This window comes from Felis catus, chromosome C1 (assembly GCF_018350175.1).
Source record: "Felis catus isolate Fca126 chromosome C1, F.catus_Fca126_mat1.0, whole genome shotgun sequence".
Classification (NCBI taxonomy): Eukaryota; Metazoa; Chordata; class Mammalia; order Carnivora; family Felidae; genus Felis; species Felis catus.
Genome location: NC_058375.1, coordinates 55,100,348 through 55,123,520, shown reverse-complemented (window position 1 = coordinate 55,123,520; position 23,173 = coordinate 55,100,348). Strand labels below are relative to the sequence as shown.

Sequence of the window (23,173 nt, the reverse complement as noted above, 5' to 3'; positions counted from 1 at the left end):
TGAAGATCCAGGCATTAATCCCATCCATGCATGTTCATTTCAAGTTGGTTTATTTAAAGTTTGGTAGGAATATGCTTCAAAAATGAAAATGCCTGGGTTCTGTAGAGTGGTTCATATCTTTAAAGGATAGTACAGGGTCTTTAAATAAACCTTTTATGGCATCCTAAAGAGAAATGAAATTACCCTAAAAATGTTTGGTAAATATCTTAAGAGAACCAACAAAATAAAGAGGGGCTTCGACACCTAAAGTAAACCAGGGAAATTAGGTATTGGGCCTAACGACACTGAACCTAACGTAGCTTCCATTTCTTCTATCTTCTTGTTTTGATTTTTTTATTGCTATGGTAACAATGTAAACAACTAGGTTTTCTCCATACATATCATTTGCCAGGATCTATGGAAGTACTGCTTGTAATTCATTATGTGGTAAAACACAGGCTGGGTGGTTAGTGGGCTATGAATTTGAATCCAGCCTCTAAGACTGTAGGAACGTGGGCCAGTCATTTCACCTCTGAGCTTCCCTTCCTTCTGTGTAGAGATAGTAAGAGGAATCCAAGAGTTACTAAAAGGATCACAAGAGATAATACATACAAATAAAACGTACACAAAATGCATGTAGCACACTTATCCCAAGGCCAGAATATTATTAAATATTCTAATCCTTACAACACCAGCCTGTGGTTGATTAGTGCCATTTTCAGTAGAAGAAGTAAAGGCTAAAGGGATTAAATAATGTGCCCAAGAGCTACCTATTGGTAGCTGAGAGGGGCTGAGATCTGATCCTGGGCATGCATACATGACTCCAAAATACAAATTTCGACCCCAGGCCTTATAAGTTAGTGACAGAAGAATCAAGGAAATGCAGTGAGAGTGCGTAGATATGAAAGGTTAAGTGCAAATATTGGAAGAGCAAGTGTGCGTGGGCAAATGCTGGAATTTTATAGAACTTTGGGGGATGAAACCACCTCAAGAAAAAGCAAGCCAGGCTCATGGACAAGGTCAGGTGTGTCTCTCCTCTCCATCACAAACACAAAGATGGTCTTGGTTATATTTTGCTTTAATATGAAAGCAAAGATTCTCCAAAGATGTGGAGTAGCATTTTTTCCCCATGGATGTGATGGGGGACACCACCTCAATTTTCAAAGAACTGTTTTCTAGGGGCACCTGGGAGGCTCAGTCAGTTCAGCATCAGACTCTTGATTTCAGCTCGGGTCATGATCTCACGGTTCATGAGATCAAGCTCCATGCTGGGCTCTGCACTGACAGCACAGAGTCTGCTTGGGATTTTCTCTTTCCCTCTCTCTCTACTCCTTCCCCACACTCTCTCTCTCAAAATAAATAAACTTTTTTAAAAAAGAACTGCTTTCTATTTTGTAAATCAGGTTTCCATACAGTTAGGGGATTCCTTTAATAGGTAGATTCAGATGCAACAAATCAAATCCCACCTTTAATCACTGTACAATTACGTCATTAAAAGGAAAAGTGATCATAGCTGAGTTAATAAGACAACTGATAACCCATCGCAAGGCCACCTTTATTTAGGGATTTTAAGTTGTAGACATTTAAATCCCTAAAGGCGTATTTAGGGATGTTCCTTATACATTTTCTTAACTGTATCATTGAAAAATATTTTGATGTGGTTGACTGCTAGCGGTCTTCCAGTATCTATTCTCCGTTTCTTCTAGAGTTAAGAAGTTCTAGCTGGCCGTATGGCACTAAATTCTTTCTGATTGGCTCTAGTTAAAGTGATGCCTGTCTCTTCCAGATTTTGCTTTCACGAGAATTGGCAGCGAATTCCACTGGTCCTCCCTGTCCCCCGCCCCCTCTCCACTTTACTCTCACTGGGGGATGATGAGAGCTGGAGCAGCTCCTGTGGACCCAGACATGAAGGCCATGTACTGAGAACAGCAGACCCACCCTACCATCCCTGTATTGTTTACTTTGAGATTGTTAACATAAGACAGAAATAAAATTCTATATTGTTTAGCTCCCTGCAATTTGGAGTCTCTTTGTTACTATAGTTTAGTTTACTCATTATGCTTTCAAGTCCTGTTGTCCTCAACAGTTAAATTTTATTTCTTTGCCCAATGGTATAAAAAATAACATTTTATTATACATATACAACAGTGCTTTTAAATCAAATGGTGTTTTTTAATAAAACCATCCCATATTACCAAACACAGACACTGGAGATGCATGCATTGTATGTAAATACATTTCAGGAATAGATTAGATCCCTTTAATAAAGAGTTTCATTTACGTCAGCAAGGTATACATTATTTACAGCCATCCAAAAAAGATGGCTAATTTTAAAAAGTTAAATATCTAATTCTAGGAATAAATGTTTAATGGGTAAACCCAATAAAAATGGCTGAGTTGATAATTTTTTCCACAACATTTTGCTTGTAAGTTGCTCAATGAATCAAGGTCATTCCTGGGTCTTGAGCCTGCAAACAAGTCTGGTGAGCAGTCCAACTGACACCTCCAGTGACAAGGTGGAGAAGAGAGTAAATGTGGTCAGAGAGGCTAGATCACAGTGACAGTGACTGTGACAGGGAGTTTAAGGTCTTGGTCCACAACGATAACTGTTTGGACCCCAGGGCACTTATTCCCTGACTTATTCCCAGTGATTTGTATAGATTTGCAGTAATTCTTACTGACCACTTTTGAGGAGTGAACTTGTTAACTATTTGATATTTCTGGAAGCAAGGTTTCAAATCCTAAAATACTAAAGGTTTGCAAATGAAACTCTTATCCCCACAGCACACCTGGATCAGAACTTCTCTTTCACATGAGGATCTGATGGTACATGGCTCAAGACACATGCCTTTCCTCTAGGTAAGTTATACTTCAATGAAAAGAAAAATCTAAGAGACACATGTTTTGCCTACCTTCTGTCTTCTGTTCATCAAAAGCTGATTCTAATGGAGGACCAAAGAGGGGAGCAAGGGCCGTAGTGTCATCTGGAGGCTTTTTGCTAAATTACACCCATTAAAACAAAACATAGAGAAAGGGGATATTAATGCTAAAAATATATACAAGCTTTCAAATATTTTTCATGGCAAGGCAGATATATGTGTGCGTATTTGGGTACATACATATGCATGTATGCAAGCTCCCATGGGGCCAGAAAGTATATGTAAGAATGTCAGATGTACTATGGACGAGAGGATTGGTAGGAGATAAGATCCCTAGTTCTCATTGAGGGACCAACATAATGGTCCATTAGAAATAAGTTGAGAAACTCTTTCAAGTCATCAAGATTCTCTATACTTAGAAGAGATAGTACGAGAGATAACAGTTTATTGCAAAGCATTTAGTTTCTTCAGATCTCAAATACCATTTATATTTGTCTGCATCACATCCCTGTATTGTAGCTAATGCAGTTTGTGATTAGTGAAAGTCAGTCATAGGTAGGTTAAGTGAAAGGCACCCAGGAAGTTTGTGTTTGAAGAAGAAACTAGGTCTACTATTTTCTAATTTCCATACTCTCTCTCCAATCAACACTCACAAAGACTAGTTATAACCTCCTAATACCTTAAATAGAGCACATCTCAGAAAAAGAAGGACATTGAGAACTCAAGGGGAAGGGTGGAAATATGTTAAATTGTTATCCTTTCTCCTAATTATTACTTAAAATGATTATTAACAAAAGGCTGCAAAATCTTCATTTCTTCCCAGACTCTATTTCCCTCACTGATCCTGATGAGTTCTGTGTGTGCAATGGGAGTGAGAGGGGATGGGGTAGGGGGTCAGGAGGAGGGAAAATGAAAAGAATCCAGCTTTTAAATAGAAATAGTAGTCTTTTTGGAAAACAATGCCCATTTGTACAATACTTAACTCAAAGAATAGACAATACAAAATACAGCATTTTGCCAAAAACAAAAAGGCAGAATAGATTCTTTTGGTGTATGACAGGTGGAATGTATCATGAAATTGAAGCCAACTAAACACGCTATTCTTCATAGGGAGATATAATCATATGTCAGATCAGCATTCCAAACATCAAAAGATCTGTTCATACAGACTTTCACTTTTGCATTAGTGAGGGGTCTGCACATTCTGATAGTCACTTTGGATGACTATACAGTTCTTCTGTAAGTGTCTGCCTCAGGCTGCACTTGTGAGAAACGATAATACCCTTGAATCATGCTATGGACTCACACATAAAAGCAGGCCCTTTATTAATACAAGTTGAAAGCTGAGCCTAAAGGAGATCTGCTTGATTGTTAACAATGTGTGATACCTTATATAAAACACAACTAATGTCTTCCATGCTCACCTCGTAAGTTCTGGAGTTGGTGTGGAACGCCTGGGTCTTGCCACTTCTTCACCTGATGTACAGGACAAAGAAACTTGGTAGGCATATTTTTACTATTCTTTTCTTATACATCTTATGAGCTATGTTTGGAAACACTTAGAGATTTACGTCCCACCAATAAGCAACTCAATATGAAAATTTTGCAAAACAAACCCTCTACCCAGGCAATGCAACAGCCACATATCAGACATATGTAGTAGCATTTTATCTGGCATTTGCAAAACCTAATTAACCAAGGAATTACCATGATAAGCTGTCAAACAGAAGAGCTGTATACTGCAGAGTTTAGCTGAGTAGCCTACCATTCTTCAAATGTCTGCCGCCTTGAGCAGTCCTGCTTCCCAATTACCGTAAGAGAATACTAAGCCAGGCCATATGTACATAGTACAGGAATCCAGCATTCTTTGCCTGTTCTTTTCTTGAAATGCCAAGAAAATGTTGTATCTTTAACTAGCAGTCCTGAATTTAGAATTCCCTAGAATATGCTATATGCCGCAGAGGAAAATCATGCCCTGCATATATTATAACCTGTATCATATCACTTTGGGTGACTAAAATTTTTATATCAGATAACATTATGAATGGGTAAGTTGCATCTGCCTTCGATTCCTTCCGTCCCTCTCCTCTCCCCACCCCCATCAACAAACACACACTTAATTAAATCCATTTCTAAAGTCAGATGATACAGCAAGAGTTGACAAATATCGGAAGAAGGTAGCAATGCTTTTCCCAAACCATATTCATTTTCAGAATTTAAATATTAATTATTCAGGACCCACCAGGCCCCTTTATCATTACAAGATTTCTTTGCTGCAAAAGTAAAACATTTGTAAACCTTAAAAATCAAGCCCAAGAGTGTATAATTGAAATGTATACATATTTATGCTCCAAGATCCAAGGAACTATTTCTTCTTTTAAATTTTACTCTATTTCTGGTAGCTAGGATATACTTACTGGATAAGTTCCTTTTAATTGCACCCTAGAATTAGAAATAGACACTATAAGGTTTAAGACCACATATATGTTATGTACAATATGTATATTTCTGTCATTGCAATTAAACTGAATTCAGAAATGCAGATGGGGAAAAATGAAATTTTTCTCAGAATTGCATTCAAGTTGGAAATTGTAGACACACATACATAAATCAGTTTTTAATTTTACTCAAGGTTTATAGAGAGAAAGGAAGGGTAAATCATAAGTCTTCTGAACCAGAAAAACCCCTTACCTGGGTAGACTTGGTAAATTAAGCAAATATTGAATAGCTCAATTAAAAAAACAACCTTGAAGCCTATCAGACAAATAAATCCAAGTTTCGCATATGTTCGGTGTTTGAAAATTATAGAATGTATTGGGAGTATTGTCTGCTTTTATTAAGGTGGGGGAGGTCCATAAGTTGTTGGTAAAAAGTCATTAGTTTACTAATGTAATTTTTAAAGATATAAGTGGCAAATGTTACAGGGAAGGAAAACTTGGAGGCATTGCCACTGAATGGGCTGTTTTCATCAGGGAGCCAAGGAATTTCATTCTCCTCAACCGCCCTTCCCACCTCAATTTCTTTCACTTGTCTGCCATAGGGCCCACCAATCCACCAACTGAAAGTCATTCCTTTAGCTCCAGGCATTGTGGTACAATAGGAATGCAAACAGCCCTGGTAAGAATTATTGGAGAAGGTATGGTCTAGTTTTTATAATACCCTCACAGAAACTTATAACAGAAACATTGATTACATAAAAAGTTTGATTCAAAACTGCTGTGGAAGATTCTTAGCCTGGGGTGCTACCAGAAAAGTAGAGCCCTGGAAAGGTGGTATCATGGGCTTGGAAGGGCCTGCCTTAGGAGAATGAGGGGGACAGAGTGGGGATGGGAAAGTGCAAGTATAGGAAAGTATTCCAAAGGGCATGACCATGTGTTTGGTGGCTGGTCACAGATACGTTCTCTTCTCTCAAATGGTAACATGAACAACTCAGGATCAGATGTAGGGCCTTTATAACAGATCCAGAAGAAACTTCTTACCTTCTTTCCTAAGGATTTCTCAGAATTTTCTGTCTCATTTTGAACTCATTTATGATACAGGAGCAGTTTCAATCTGAGCAAGATTTTACTAGATGTTTTCTAACGAATGGCTCAATCTTTCACTCTGCATTTCCTGGCTTGTCTTGCCTAATAATACAATCTGTGTGTATGTGCCATTATAGAGAATTATTCCATTGTTAGTAAAGATTTTTGAAATAGAGATTAACTTTATTTACTTTAGTAAATGAGAATTTTAAGTTAATATGTCTGATTAAGTTAATGTTTTTTTTTAATTAATAAACATTTAAATTAAATACGGTCATTTAAATCAGCTACAGTCATTATGGGAGTTTGGATACAAATTGGTTTTCGGAAAATAAGACTCTGTAGACAAAAACAATAAGAGAACAAATTGTTTAAATGGAATTAAAATGTTGTTCTAGGTTTTGGAGCCTCAGAGAGTCAGGTTTTTATGGGTCTGAAGTAAAGATACCCAGGCTCTACTTCCTAGTAGTTGATCACGAGGTTGGCATTGAAGGAACCTGAAACCCAAGAGACAGGGGACTCCTGAGGCTGTATCGAGGACCTTTTGGTCTCTCTATCCTACCTCTTCCATTAAAAATGTAATACTCATGAAACCAAACAAGGTACAAAGCTTCTTTTGTATTCGCTGGTTCTCGGTGTATCAATTCGTTACTAGACGTTCATTGTTGAGAGGCAGTAAACAAGAAGCCCCTTTAACATTTTTATTAAATACTCCTCATAAGTGAACCATCACCAGTTAAGTGCAAGCAAGATACGGCAGAGATGGGCAAGAAGACTCTGTTGTATAGAAATTAGGAAGAATAATATCAATTTAGAAAGGAACAGATATTTGAATGATCAGCAGCAACAGAAAAGAAAGTCCCATTGTCAGCTGGATCCCGCATACAGCTCTTTGATGGTCTTGAAGTTGCAGCATGGCAATCTAGAGCAAGGTTAAGGCTATGTCGATCACACAAACCACATTCAGGAGAAAGCCCATTGAGTTAAAAACTCTTCTCCTTCCCAAGTGACCACATTTTCCTCTTTTTAATGATTGTCCTTACATGTAGGCTGTGAATAAATCGCCTTCATTTTTAATTAGTTAATTCCCTCTTTTTCCTTAAAAAAAAAGAGTAACTTGTCATAATCTCAGATGTCACCTAACTGCTGGGTAGGAATCAGCCACACCTGAATAGCAGCCCCTGGAGGTGTTATCTTTGATCATCGGCTATGTGATTTAAACAGAGAACCACCAGCTTGTCAGCTGGGCCAGAGGATTGGCCCCAAATAATAACCAATTGATCAAATTGGCATGTGCTCACAGAGGGGATTTCAGAGGGCACTGTTTTCAGTTCCATTTCCTCTCTCAAGGCAGATGGGGGTCATTTCAAACAAAACAAGGACCCTACTTTTTGTTACTTTAAATTCATCGTACATTTCAATCTGAGAAAAATGACTGATTTTTCACTTTGAACAACGCAAACTAATACTGATTTGTCTTCAGTGATGAAATACAGACTTATGTGATAACCTAGGAGTATTGACCTGAAAACATGTCTCTTCCTCCCACCATGGAAATTATGATTATATATTATTAGGTATCAGTGTATACTGACCAACATAGATTATAGACCAGGACTTACTTCAAATTCAGGGTTAAAAACAATGTGGCTTAAAAATTGTTTCCTTACTTTCTTCATAGCTTTCTTATTCTTTATTATCACTTTGCTGTAAACTTCTATGGTGCTTTTTGGCCAGTCTCCAGGCCTTGCATACACACACATCCATACCCACGCCTGCACACACACACACACACACACACACACGTACACACACATTTTTCAAATTTAGCACTAGGGTTGGGATACTTATGTATTAATTTAGTTTGTTATGGAAAAGTGCTCTGATAATCTTAAAATATCTTGACACTTATATGATCAGTGGCTTCCAACCAATAAATATGATTCATCTGCTTCATTCATTTTGGGTCATCATAAATTTAATGGGAAGCCAAACCTGGCCACCTCGCCTTGGCAACAATTTTCTCTATACATGTTTAAGGTAAAAATGTTGAGAGTTCTTACCGGGCTGCGCCTCTGTGATCAGCAAAAAGGAAGAGAGAACAGATACCTAGTCAGAGAATGATGGATCAGTCAACAGGCTTGGGTAACAGAAGATTTCATAAACAGCCAACGAAACATACACTCCAAGTAATCAGGCCAAAGAAAGACAGGCAGTCATCATGCCTGTGGCTTATTTAAACCATGAAGAGGTTTTGGAGAACCTTACAGAGAAGCTATCTGTGATATATCATAGCTTTGTTAATGGGGTGTACTATTTCAGTGAAGTGTACAAAAGAAAAAAGACAGAAACATACAAGACAATTTCACTGACAGCTTTTAATGTTTTGTCATAAGGAGTTTCTCTCCAGATTATTTGGGGAGGAGGTTTTAGAGACTAGGTACTATAGAGAAAAGTGTTTCCCACACAACAGGGTGTTAGCAAACACCATAGATGTAATGTATTTCCCATGTGATTTGCACTAAATTGGAGCCTCCCCACATCAGACAGTAGGATTAGAAAGACCTCTTGTTTGCCTGGCTCTTCTCTTTGATATCCTATGGAATGAGTGTTGGTGAGGACTTTTTTTTTTGAAGTGTCCGTTCTTGGCCTGGTGATTTGGGCAGTCTCTACCAACGGGTAGGAATGTGACGGAAAAGACGAGGAGCCCCTGACAAGCACAGATGGCAGTAAGGAAAACTGTCCAGCATCAGTAGAACAATGGTGGACCAGATGTTGTCTGTAAGAACACAACCAGCAGACATACGTCTTCTCTCCTTCACTTCTCAAACCTGGTTTATGGCTGCTATCAATTTACCCCAACAAACTCTGATTACTCTCCCTCTATAGGGTTTTTCCACAGTAACAATAGTGACTGTGATGTGAGTAGGGAAAGAGGTTTTTCTCAGAGTTTTGGTTTCAAAATATGGGCTACCCCATGAAGTTACTAGAGGTTATCTGTGACCTAGGATTGCCCAAATCCCCAAATCCAGGCCGGAAGTGCAAATACGTAAGTATCCAGAAGGTTGCTCAGATGAAGAGGATGGTTCTACTCTCTGGAGGGTGGACAGGAAACAAGCCTCTAGCGTTTTATACCTGGGAGGCCTCCATGGATATCTGGTCCAACTGCCTTTTTGAAAAAGAGGGGAAAGTGAGGCTCTGAGACACACAGCTAGTAAATGGGTAGAGCCGGAGACAGAGTTTAGGTCTCTGGTCTCATTCTTACTTTACATCGTCGGAGGGCTCCTAAAGCAGAGGACCATGAATGCTTACTTCCTGTCTTGAATGTTTTGTGACAAAACACATCACTTTGAACATGGTTACTCTAGTCATTTTTACTTATAATATTTGAGACTTTCTCATATGCCTTATGTTCCAGGTTCTGCTCCATATTTTTCTCACCTTTCTTATAAATTTGTCTATATGCGTGTACATAATTTACATAAAATCAAAAAGTCCCCTTATGAATATGTATTTCTAGGCTTAAATTCTTTTATTGACTAATTCATACTGTGTTTTGAGACGAATTCACTAATAAAAATTTAGATTTTATAATTCTTTTAATGACCAGACTAAAATTCTTCTCTAAGAAAAAATGTGGGAATATATGATTTTAGCTTCAATTTCATGGCAAACAATTCACTTTTAAAGGTAGCATAAACTACAGCAAGAGGAGATTAAAAGTGACACAAATTTCCCTAAGATGAAATTATGAAAAGAAATGTAAAAATAAAATGCAGATTGTACCCATACAGAGGCAGAGCCTTACATACAAAGAAACTTTATTCATTTAAGATTATAGAGAACACTTTTCAAAATAATTTCAATTACATTAATCGCCCCAAATTAAGTCATATCTTAATTTCCAATGAGTGAAAAACCTGTATTTTTAATCAACAGTTCCTGCTCGTATTTTTTTTTTTCTAGCGAAAGACAACATCATAAGATAGCATTTCAGAAGGTCTGCGTGCAAAATGCCTTCATCTGGGAAAAGCGGTTCAAGTTCATGCAGTTACAAGCTTATCATCCAGAATCGAGAAGACCCAGCTAGAAGCTGTGGAGAGGTCAGACCCAGAAAGCCTCACAGTCCATACTTAAGAGCTATTTGAAACCTTCAAAAGAAAAATATTCTACACGTCAGATTGAAGGGCTTCATATATGTTAATTGTCACCATTAAGGTGCATAACGCAGCTGTATACTGGTTCTGCTGAACAACAACAATTCTGACAGCAAAATGTGTATGAGCCAGGAGAGAAGGGCCTCTGTTAAAAGTTTTATTTTACTCTTCCTCATTTCCCAAGAACGTTGAAGCCTTTAGCCTTCTACCTTTCTCTACCAATATACGGAATTAGCTTCAAAGGTGGAAGGAAACTCATTCGTGTCTGGTCTCGATAGATTCTATAAGCTGAACACTATGCGTTGAGCAGCAAACTCAGATGGGTGCAGGGCAAGGAGCGGGGTGCTGTCTGTAAGGGCACGTGTCTTTCACAAAGCTTTGGTGAACTCGCCACTAATCGGGTGCACCCACGCCTGCCCTGCAAAAATGTGGGCCTACTGCTGCCAGATCTTCAGAGAAGCGGCACATCCGGATTTTTTTTTTTTTAATTTCAAACATCCTGGCTTTTAAATGTGAGCTAAAGTTGTTTTTAACTACACAAGCAAACAAAACACTTATTCCGTTGTTCAGAACCTGCAGGTGGCCAATTTGTCACTGATTGCAGGCTTCGGGGTCTCAAATAATAAGCTCTCAGTAGATTTTATCTACTGTTCTTATTACTTCACCTGATAACTCAAACAGGGACTTTGCAATTGGTCTATTCATTTTCTGAACAGTTTTCCTTTGTTCCTATTTAAATATTAATTACTCAATTCCTAGATTTCTCTTGATCTTCTGACACATTCTGGAGAAGGTTTTGGAAACATTTTATTATTCCCTCTACTTTTCTGAAAAGAGATAGTTCTGACTTTGTACTTGAGGCTATTTTCAAAGTGGGCATACACTAATAATTTGTGATTTGGTCACTAGAATGAAGACTTTGGTTAGAACATGTTGTATTTCTAAAATGCATATAGTTTGCAACATGAATATGCTTTCCTAAAATAATGTTTCAGCCTGTGTCCTCACAGTTTCCACAGTGTCCTTATTCCACACTAGCTTTGCTTTGTTATTTTTTGCACAAAAGGATTAATTTAAATTCAGCCTACTAGGATACCTTAGTCGTAGCCAATGCGAGTGTTTTAAGATATTTATAAAAAGAAGTAACCAAACACAATATGTCTTGCTCATCAAAATCACTAAATCAGCCTCAGTTTTTGAAGCTTTACAACGTCCTCATTTGCTAAATTCAGTGTTCTGTGGAACCAGAGGAAAATGCGTGAAAAGCTACAAAGCACCAAACAAATATTTTTATACAGGCTAGTCACAGCAAATTCAGTGATTCATGTTAGAGCATTTTCTAGGAAAGAATTAGAATATATGATCATTATGCTTATTATTTTGATTCCAGCCAATATTCTTACTTGCTTTTAAATGCTTATGGTGAAGACCAGCTATCGGGCAAACACTTCTCCCCCACCCCCACCCCTTGTAGGTGTTTGTGTATATTTAAATTTGTTCCACTGAATGCCTATCATATCCAATAGGACTTGGTTGAGATGATCTTCTGAATCTCCATTTGGGAAGAGAAACAAACAGCCTGCTGGATGTCATTAAGACTGGACCAGTCTTATGAGCAATCCATAAGATGGGCATTTCCAAAGGAAAATGAGGCAAGGAAATGGGAGGGGGATTCACCCTTAGAAACAAACAGCTCACAATGAAAAGGGTTACTTGGCTATGAGGGTTAATGGCTATGAGGACAATAGGATGGAACCCAATAAGGAACAGGGCATTTTTAAGGCACCCCAGGTCAACTTCAGGCCACATGATTCAGTAACATTTGAAGTGGCCAAATTTAGATAATTCAGAGAAAGACTCAAGGTCAAGAATAAGCACAACCGGCAAAATGTAAAGAAAGGCTACTAAAGCATACCAACAAAATTGTATGCCACAAAGGATGTGATACATACTTGACTCTCAATTACTCAGAGGTGGGCCATTCATCTTAGTATGAGCCATAGTGATAATAACAAGTGCTTATTTTATTTTTAGAAACGAGAAGACATTGGGTTCGTATTTTGATAAATTGTAATATTTTGATCTCCTTTTTTGTTCTTCTGTGTCTTCCACTTCTCCTCCCTCCTATCACCCGGACTTCCCACAAGTGTGGTACCCTGCAGATGGTACGGAGACTGCCCGGATGGGGGCAAAGGACAGGATGACACGTTACAGCACTTATTGCAGTGTCCACTTAGGTGAGGTAAGTACAACCAACCACCAGCCCCTTCTCAGAGCTCATTAACATGGAAACAGCATTTCCATATTTTCTAGTCAGCCATGTATCAGCATCCTGGGAATGTGTTCCCAATACACCAGGCAACTGAGAAGAGAACGGTGAATTTTTTTTTTTTTTAGTGGCTCTGTTTCATTGTTGTCCTAAAATAAACAACGATGTAGGTACATCATAGCAGATTTTTGCTGCCACTAAAAATCACCCACTGATACTAAAAAGGACTGTGGAAGAGTTGTTTTGCACTTTATAAAAGATCCTCTTTTTTCGTTTCTGACAACTCCAGAAGGGGATATTTTTCTGATTAGATGAAAAATAAAATAAAAAAGACCCTTTCCTAGGCCAGCTTCAGAAGCCTTCATTCACGGATGCTATCATGTTGTGCATTAAACAAGAAATTAACTTAACAACGTGTTTGCCTAGCTTATGGTATGTATGTGTAGCCTGACTAATCCAAGCAGAAGTTGCAATAAATAACACTTAATACCTAAAATATTTGATCACATGCCTGTTTTTGAGGCAGACATAGATCTTTACAAAATTACCCTGTGGCCCTTAATAACAGGCTTGTAAAATCACTTAGCAACCAACTTCCTTTACTCTGCACGGGGTATAATTAAGCCTTGTCCTCGTTCACAAAGGTTTGTTTTTAAAATTCAAAATCTCGTTTAGGTGTTAAACACAGTCAATCATTGGATATGCAGATGATGAAAGTGAACAGAATAAATAACGTTTGGCCAAAATGTGGAAAGGACTTATTCCTTACCGGACTTTTCCTCTAAAAAGCGTAGCATGAGGAGGAAAAAGAAGAGAAAAATGAGAGAAGTGAAAAGTATTTTCAAGAAGAAGCAGGTCAAGCCTCAGAACAACCTCACTTAAAGCAGCTCTCAAGGAATTGCTCTTCTAATGGTTTCCCCTGGGTGTGTGACACAGTCATTCCTATGCCACTGGCTCTGGCTTGAAGAACGGAAGAATGTGGCACCCCAAAATATGCTACTTTGGTATATTGATCACTGTGAACTGCAAGCATTTGAAAACGGTAATGCAGGGAGATGCTTTCTCTGAACAACCCTCATCTGTCTACAGATAAAGCCTCCAAAAGAATTGTCATCAATCCCCTTCCCAGGGGTGTTATCAATCAGGAAGGATTGACTCATACCATGGAGAAGAAACCAGAGGTGGATCCCACGCCCTGACAACTTTGTCACAAACTATTCTTTCCGTCTATTCTTGTAAGAGCTCTTTTACCTTTCCTAAAGATCAGACACTCTCCCTTCAGAGGCCTACATCCCCTCCCCTAATTCAGAATTCTAAAGCCACCTCTTTGACTTACTTATTTTTTCTGGGTGTCTCCCATGGATACAGGAAGTCTCCCATGTATACACTTGTTAATAGACTTTGTTTTTCTCTTATTAACCTGTCTTTTTGTTAGAGTCCCAGCTGGAAGCCTATGTGGGTAGAGATAAAGTTTTGCCTTCCCTGTAAGTTCCAGCTGTAGAGGGCATTGGTGTGGCCTTCATTTGAGCACATTGTAACCTCTCTTTTGAATGCTTTTATCAAATAGCTTTCATCAAATAGATGTGTGCCTTGAAGATAGAAAATTATGCTTTGTGATTTGGAAGATGACATAATTGCAATGCAGCTGAGCATGGTCATAAAACTAATACATGAGATTATCCAGAAACTCCAGTTTTGTCAGGGAACCCGGTACCCATCATCTTCTCTCAAGATACCCTGGCTAGAATCACCAGTTCTTTCATCCCATATTTTATGTCTCCCCACTCCCCACGGACATTAGCAAATTACTTTCCTGGTGAGTGGTTGCTGGCCCCTCAGAATGCTCTTTTATTTCCTGGGCAACTGTCTTGGTGAGGGCCTCATGTCTGGCTGACGGTAGAGCTCCACTGGCCTTGTATACGCACTTCCTGGCTGATGGTCCTATTTCCAGTTTTATCTCCTAAATTCATCCTCTGCTCTACCTCCAGAATTATTTTTCAAAATAGTGAAGTGAATATATTACTCTGCCCTTCAAAAACCTCCCAATCATACAAAAATTAGAACGCATGCTCCATTCTACGTCAGTTAGGCCTTCACGATGGGCTCCAATTTACCCTCACATCTTCACCTTCCACCGCTGTTCTGCATGAAGCTCACACTTAACCTTGGAGGCTCCTGGTCATCTGAATGTTCGCTCCACTCACACATTACCTGCCTTCTGCTCAGGCTGCCTCTGTAGACTTCGAGGCCTTTTCTTTCTCCCTCAATTACAATTTTACTTATTCTTTAAGGTCAGGACCTTTTCTTCCATTGAGGCCTTCTCCAATGTTCCCTGTCAAAATCAGTTGTTCCCTTCTCTGGTTTGATCATCACACATTCCTTTTGTTCAAAAGAACAAACTCATGTTGAAGGTTTTTCTGCTTGCCTGGCATTTATTAGCCTCAGAAAAACCAAGGTATGCATTGCTAGCATATTTTTTGCAGTTTTTATTTTGTCCTGTTTTATTTAGGTGTCTCCACTCGATTATTAACTCACAGTAATGGTCATGAGTGGACTCTCTCTGGTCCCAAACATAGTGCTAGGCACACAGGAGGCATTCACACATGTTTAGGAATTCCCTTTCTAGGGGCCATTAAAACACTATAAAATGCATAGTATCTTTTAAAATACAGAAAGATGAACTGGTCTCTGAAATAAAGCTGAATTGTATATGCCCCAAGGGATGTGACCCTCTTTGTAATGGCTCCTTCACCAGCTCCTATAAATGTTTCACTTAGCTCCTACTTAACTGTTGGTCTCTCTGCTATTAGTGACCCCAGGGTCGAATACATATAACAAAGGCTCCCAGGAAGTAGCACAGCTTTGTACAAACATTAGTATAGAGCTGTGTGATCAGATCTTGGGGCAGGGGTGGAGAATGTTCTCTCATAGCCAAAAACTAATGCTGCAGAATAACTGAGGGTCAAGATAGGTGCTGACATTCTTGGTGCTTTTGGTCCCAGACCCTTGGTAAGTAGCACAAAGAAATGAAAGTTATTAAGGTCCATGTTCTCAACCTACAGATAAAAAGAAATTCTTGGGTTAAAATCAAACAGCTTTATAGGAGTTGTCATGGAAGGAGGAGCAGGAACTTTTGTATATTTAAATCAGCTTAACCCCTTATTCTCTGGATGCTTTTGAGCAGGCTGTACTGCATCTCATTTCCGTAAGGCAGGGATGTAGATTTGTTGCGGAATTGTAGGAATTTGTTGTGGAATAGTTGTAGGAATGTTATGAGAATTAAAAGATGTGGATGATATTGAGCTAATGTTTACTGAGAACCTTTACCTTTACCTTGGTGTCCTTTTTATTTCTAATTTAGCAGTGAGGACAAGGAGGCTTAGATAAATTCCAAGGCCACACAGTTACTAAGGAGCAGAGCTGGGTCTGGTTCCCAGCTTACCTACCTCCCCAGACCCTGGTTGGGGTGGGTCTATGGCACAGACCAAGTCCCCTAAACTGATTAACCCATTCTCAGGGCCTTATCAGCATTGGGATCTAGAAACAATACAGGTAAAGGCTCACAGATTGAACACTCTGGAAAATAATCTTGGGTCTTTCCAAGACCCAAAGAAAACTTCCCAAAGAAAACAGTTAAATAATACACCAGGGCTATCTATCAGAGCAGGTCTCAGGGAATGAGCTTTTCAGAACGTGAACTTGTGTTTCTAGGTATGGTTTCAGATCTTGGAATTAAACTGATTGTAAGGTAAATTTCTCAGCCTTTTCTTAGAATTAAATGTATTGAATTAGAATCACAAATGATAAGGACTCCCCCCCACCTCCGCCCCACCACCGCACACCTTCCCAATCCAGACTTCATGATGATTAAACCATTTTTATTCAATATGTTGTTTGTTTTAATTGTTAGCAGTTCCAACACCTAGGCTATGAGCTCTGGCTTAAGGACTTCTTCAGAATGTCACACGAATGAACAAAGGGAAAAAAAACCCTATTAGACAATTCTTTTCTGGGGAAAACAAAGATATTAATGAGCTCACAGCATCAGAGTTGATTTTTCATTGTAGAAAAGCTACTAAGAGAACTGGAAAAGAGATGTATACCCCTGGGTGCACTTGTACAGAGAAACTGAATGAGTGAATTTTTGGACTGGACAAAACATATACCTAAAATATAATCAATGAATCATCTCTCATGCAGGGATTGTCCTGTGCTGTGGCTTGAGAAAGAATAATTCTCCGATTTGCAAGCCTTGTTGAAAGGCAGCTCACCCTTACCCTAAACCACTTTCTAGTGCAAGGAGTCATTCAAGTTAGGTCTTGTTGAGGCATACATTCTGTGCAAGGGGCTCAAAAGCAACAACATTTACAACTGAACTTAGTTTAAGACCCAGAGCTGAAGCGAACAGAGGTGAATGAAGAAAGTACACAGCAGAGTTTAGTGATCCTCACACAGAGGTTTTGTGCTCTAAATACATCCTTGCACTCTTAACAAGGAACCAGCTGCCATGGGAATTTGGGGCACCAAGTTTCATAAGAGTGGAACCAAGACATGAAAAAACCAAGTCTAACCTATAAGCTTCTTCAGTCTGCAGCCGTTTAACCTTAAAAATAAGATGGCTGTATTTTGGATCTTTATATTTAACAAATGAGATTTCATTATAAATATAACCAGTTCTTATCAGTTATGTATGACAGAAACTGAAAAAAGATAATTCATTTAGATATTTATTGGGTTCCTAATAAAGACAAGACACTACTCTAGGTATATTGCTGAACAAAACAATAGGAACAATAGACAAAATGCTCCAATAAGCTTATTCTGGGGGCCAGAGGAAGGAGATAGGCAATAAATAATAAACATAATAAAGAAGCAAACTATCTTGGACTTCAGGAGATGCCAAATGCAATTTTTAAAAGTAGAGCAAATAAAGAGGTTTGGGAATGCCAGGGTAGAGAGTTTTATAATTTTTCAATAAGGTAGTCAGGGTAGGCCATTGAGAATGTGACTCTAACAAACTCCTGAGCCTGAGAGGGACGTCACACTGTGGCCATTTGGAGGAAGGAGGCTCAGCCAGGGAGCCAGGTTAGAGTGGAATGAAAAGGAAGAGTGGCAGGTGGTACCCTGCAGGTTGGGGGTGTCCCCACCATGATGGTCTTGAAGGCCACTGCAGAGATTTTGGATTTGTTCTGTTCCAATGCAGCGTATGGCCGTTACTTAGCAGGAATTCTCTGGTGTGGGGGTTTAGTAACTGTTGGTTGCCGAGAAGAGCCATAGCTGAGACAGATGAAGCAATCTCAGAAAATGCCTGGATGTGACATATGCTGTCATTTTCATTACTCTTTGGAAGCTGATTTTGATTCCCTAAGTATCAAGTTAAAAAAATAAAACAGAGATGGGTTTCCAATAGGTTAGGAAGTGGAAAGGAGTTTGTACTGGGCAAAACAGAGTGAGGCCGGTGCATCTTGCCTTCCGTGTCTGTTGGCTGCTTCAGGATAAGAGTTCAGATGGGCTCACTGGCCCTGTACCACTGCTGTGCTGGTAGCCGATTCCAGTGATGGTTCCTACCTTCCATGGGCAGTGAGGGGCTGTGTGTTAGACAGAAAGAAATCTCACCTATACTATATTCTGTTCATTATGAAATTTCTCCCAGTCACCGAAGAAACATTTTCTGACATAATGAATTTGAGTGACTCATACTCTAAGAGTTTTTTTTTTCCTAAAACAATTAAAAAGTACATCTATTGCTGTAGATTATTTCAGGCACTAAAAAAAAATTCTCCTTCAAGGGACTTTTTTCTTATATTGTTATACTTATTTTTATACTGTGATTCGTACACTTACAGAAACTTCTTAGTACAAAAATAAATATAATAGTATAAAAAAGAGAAGACAGTATGTATCACTAGGTGACTGAAACCTGAGGCTTTAGTTTGGAGAACAGGGGCGCCTGGGTGGCTCAGTTGGTTAAGGGTCCAACTTCGGCTCAGGTCCCGATTTCACAGTTCATGAGTTCGAGCCCTGTGTCAGGCTCTGTGCTGACAGCTCCAAGTCTAGAGCCTTCTCAGAATCTGTGTCTCCCTCTCTTTCCCTGCCCCTCCCCCCTCACACTCTGTCCCTGTCTCAAAAATAAATAAACATTAAAAAAAATAGGTAAGAGACAGACATCTCACTGGATATGCGGGTTCAGGGGAAGAGAATTATGACAAAATACTGGCACTCAGAAAAGAAGAACATGTTAAGTTAAACTTTAAAAAAAGAACTTGCACACTGTAAGAGAAGAAAGAGAGTTATCACTCGTATTATTCATCCATCCAATATTGCAGGAAAATGGGTGAATTGCAAGGGGAAAGATCAAAGAAATGGAGAGCCATAAATCTGCTCTCCTTCTAAAATGTGAGGGATGTACGTTGCATTTTGTCATAGCAAAATACCAAGCTCCATTTCATTTCCCACAGTGAAGAACATCCATCTATCCACACAAGTATTTTCTAAGTACCTCCTACGTATCACTCAATGTTGTAGGTCTTGAGGGAAAATGTTGTAGGTCTTGAGGGAAGGCTCCACCCGTGGGCTAAAAACCTGAGGGTCTGGGTTCTTACTGAATCAATCATAAAATATACTGTTACAAACTTATTTTCCAAATCGATTGCTTCATTACAGAGCCCGATCTACTCCCTTTAGGTCCATCAGGTAATAAAAATAGTTTTACATTCAAACTGTATACCAGAAGGACGAACACAACCAAGGCAGAAGAACATAATGATATAAAAATTAGCCTTTTTGATGATAATTAGCACTGTAATTAAAAGCATGCAATTCAGGAATTTCCTGCCTCTGGTTGAGGACATATTCATATTTTTATGTGTCAAAATTGTGGCTATATTGTCTCAGATTTTAAGCTGGTAACAGAAACTGAGGATGTTAGGCCTCTAATCCTGGTGATCATGTTTCTGAAACCATCCTCCCCAATCAGATCTAGTTGTCTGAGATAGAACAAGATGGAAGAATCTGGAGTTATGCAAGGAAATTCTAATTCTTACCCTCACAACATGGAGCAAAAGACCATGTGGTCAGAGGGCCCAACCAACATTAATTGGCAAAATAATGACGAAGGCAATCCAGATTGAATTCATATTCTGCCTATTTTCTAGAAGATAAAAATATCCAACACACAGATTTCTTCTTCCCAGCACAGGATGGGCACGAAAAGTATGGAAAAATGATATTTTTATTTTAACGGTCGGAAAATGGAAGCAACAGAGAATTCCCTAAAAAAAATTAGTAATAAAGAACAATAAATCTCAGGTATGAAACTAATTCTTCTGCAGTCCATGGCTTATTAGAGTGTAGGAAAGAGAACAATATGTTTTGAAAAAGGAAGGTCCTACCCATTTCATCATCTATCCTTCTCTGTAAGGCCAGAAAAAAAAAAAAAAAAAAGAGTGACATCCTATGTGTCAACCGGATGATTTTGGTCAGGGTGCCTGCAGCTCTGTCTGGAGGGGGCTTCTCAGAATGCATCAGGGATATGGGATCTGGTCACAGTGTTCGCTCAGTATTTGCAATGGGGTGTGGTAGCTTATATATCTGGTCTAGATCCAACTGATCATGTGTGCCCTGTGAAGCTCTCCTTAAAGAGTAGAACCCAAGCTCACCCTCTTCCCTTCTACCAGCTGCACTTGAGGTCTGTGCTGAGCACTTAGCATCAGAATGCACTCCTTAGCCTCCCCTCGCACCCTGCAGCAATCTTACTGGGAGCGAATGGCAGTGTGTAGGAGACTGGAGCTCTCCTCCCCCACTGATGACTCTTTGTTTTTACTGAACTCGATGGGGTGCTGAACCTTCTGCCAAAGTGAGGACAGGAAAGGGGGTGGTGTTACCAAGCAGCGGCAAATTCATGGATTTCACTCACTGGCAGGCTAATTCGGGGGTGGCAGGGTGGGTGGGCCACCTGGAATAGGCAAACAGCACCAGACTTTCTCCAGTTCAAAGCTATCGCCCTCTCCTCATATTTTTTGATTAAATAACTGTTATGGATTGCAAAGCACCAGGAATAAGCTTAAACTAATAACTCCTTCTGAATGCCGTGCCATATTCTTTAATTCCTTATAGCACTGAATCTTATAGGGGAAGGGGAGAAGGCACCAACATATATGCCAGGTGAGGTCAACACCTGCTGCTACATCATTTTGCATGCCTGTGTTGGGTTAACAATTGGTTTGACATTTGGATATCAGCCCTCTTCTCCTTGACTTTGCTCAAGTCCTCCCTCTCTATTTTTATATTCTTTCTCACTCTTGCAAATGTCTTAAAGAAAAGTGGAGATGAAAGGGGAACTGATACTTATAGACCCCCTCCTGGGAGGGGAGGCACCTAACTGGGCATAATCAGTTAGGCACCTAACTGGGCATAATCTCTTGTTCTCTTCACATTAGTCCTGCAAGAGGATGGATATTCTTGTTCCCATCTTACAGATTTGGGGTCTGAAGCTCCATGTTAAGCAACTTGCCCATGGACACAGATAATAAGATATAGACTCAAAAGCCTGTGTTCTTCCTACTCAACCAATGTGCTTGAAGGAAATGTTCTCTTTCTTGGTCTCCTTGCTATAACCCCAAACTGCCCCTAAAACAGAAAGCTTTCCACAGAAGCTCTTGAGTCAGAATACACAGTAGAGTATTCACCCTTAGAGGGATTTAAAGATAATGGAATTATAGACTCTTACTCTGTAGATGAAAATAACCTACTGTGTTTTTAACTTGGCAGAAAGGAGGCAGACGCTGAAGGTCAAGTTCTGGTCCTCAGACTTTCAGCAGCGTCTCTATCTTTCTGAGTTAATTTCTTCTGTAAAATGTGATGATCACCACCTCTCTGCCTGCTTAGTAGTGTGGCTGCTCATTCCATCTTTCTGATTATGACAGCATATATAAACTGTAAACTATTATTATAATAAAACTTCAACATAAAAAATGCTGACTGATTAGGAGAACTGAAAAATGTGAGCCATATAAAAACGAAGTGTCATTCCTTAACATTTAAAACAAAGGTGCCTGAAGTCTTCATATAAAATGAGGGACTTTTAATAAACTAGAAATCACACATGACACAGCAGTAAGGCTGCCTGAATTGTCAGCTCAGCCTTGCTCTCTTGTCACACGGAATGGCCAGGAGGTACTGTAGAAGGTATGTCCGTGGATCGAGGGGGAAGAAAGCTTGGGAGGTGGGCTTCTGAGTTGGGATCAAGAGCCCTGAAGGGCTCATCAAAGTGATAGCCTTCAGAGGGATGGTTTGTGGGTACTCAGAAGTTGTATGCAAAATGTTTTTGATGAGCTAATGAACTTTGAATTTTTCCCCTGGAAAGAGAGCCAATAGCTTTCATCAAAAGTAGTATAACATAGTGGGTAAGAGTTCTGAATCAGAATCAGATCTTCTGGGTTTAAATCCTAGGAACTTTGCTTATTAGCTGTGACATCGTGGGTGAACTTAATTAATACTTCCATGCCTCAATTTTCTCTTCTGTAAAATGTGGGTAGTAATAGTACTTAGTTCATAGAGTTGCTATGAGGATAAATGAATTAATATGTGTGAAGCATCTGACACACAGCACTCAAATTTTCACAGCTGCCACCACCACCACCATCAGCATCATGACTTTTCAAAGTGGTCTTAGAGGATGTTGACAGGTATTCGCCATGAATACTCTTGTTGTTCTGATTAATAATAGGTATGATTTACTAAGGTTCTTAGCTTGCCCCTATCAGAGAACTGACTGATGTAGCAGTATAAAGATTATTCACCTCAGTCAAACTCAGGACAACTCTGAAGGGACAGCCTAACTGTAGAGTTCCCACAGGGTCAGCTCAGGGTACTGTTGGGCATGCAATACAGCTTAACTTCCCCTTCTACCCACCTTACCCCATAGGAGTTGAGCCCAAGGTCACTGCTTAATAAATAAGTTGCACAGTAAAGTTGGAGTTGGAAAAGGAGATGGTTTGTCCTTTGTTAATCCTCTAAACAGCACAGCTACAATCAAGGACAAAAGTTACACAGAGATAGCATTCGGGCTTACTAATTTCTTTCAATAATGAAACAGCCTGTCTCAAAAAAGCAGTGTACTTTGCAAGACAGAAGAAGCACTATTACTATTGAAAGGGTCAGTATCAACCAAACAAGTTGGTATTTTAGTGAAATTTCTTTCTGTTTATCTGCTCCTGGCTAGCATGTTGCATAGCATCACTCATATTTAGAATTTAGTGATTAGAAATTTTTACAAGGAAACTTCCTGGGTTCAGTAGAATCTGGGAATAATTTGAAGGTAAATAGGGAAAAAAATCCATTTCCTAATGAACTCTCAGAAGTAAT

General features: G+C 39.3%; 1 protein-coding gene across 1 annotated transcript in view; it reads right to left on the bottom strand.

Annotated features, from left to right (window-relative positions):
* Positions 1-23,173, bottom strand: part of SGIP1 (SH3GL interacting endocytic adaptor 1) — a 204,535-nt gene that overhangs the window by 76,239 nt on the left and 105,123 nt on the right. The window contains 5 exon segments of the mRNA XM_019837194.3: positions 2,892-2,977; positions 4,283-4,334; positions 5,276-5,300; positions 8,446-8,457; positions 13,578-13,589. Coding sequence (XP_019692753.2) covers positions 2,892-2,977; positions 4,283-4,334; positions 5,276-5,300; positions 8,446-8,457; positions 13,578-13,589 — 187 coding nt within the window.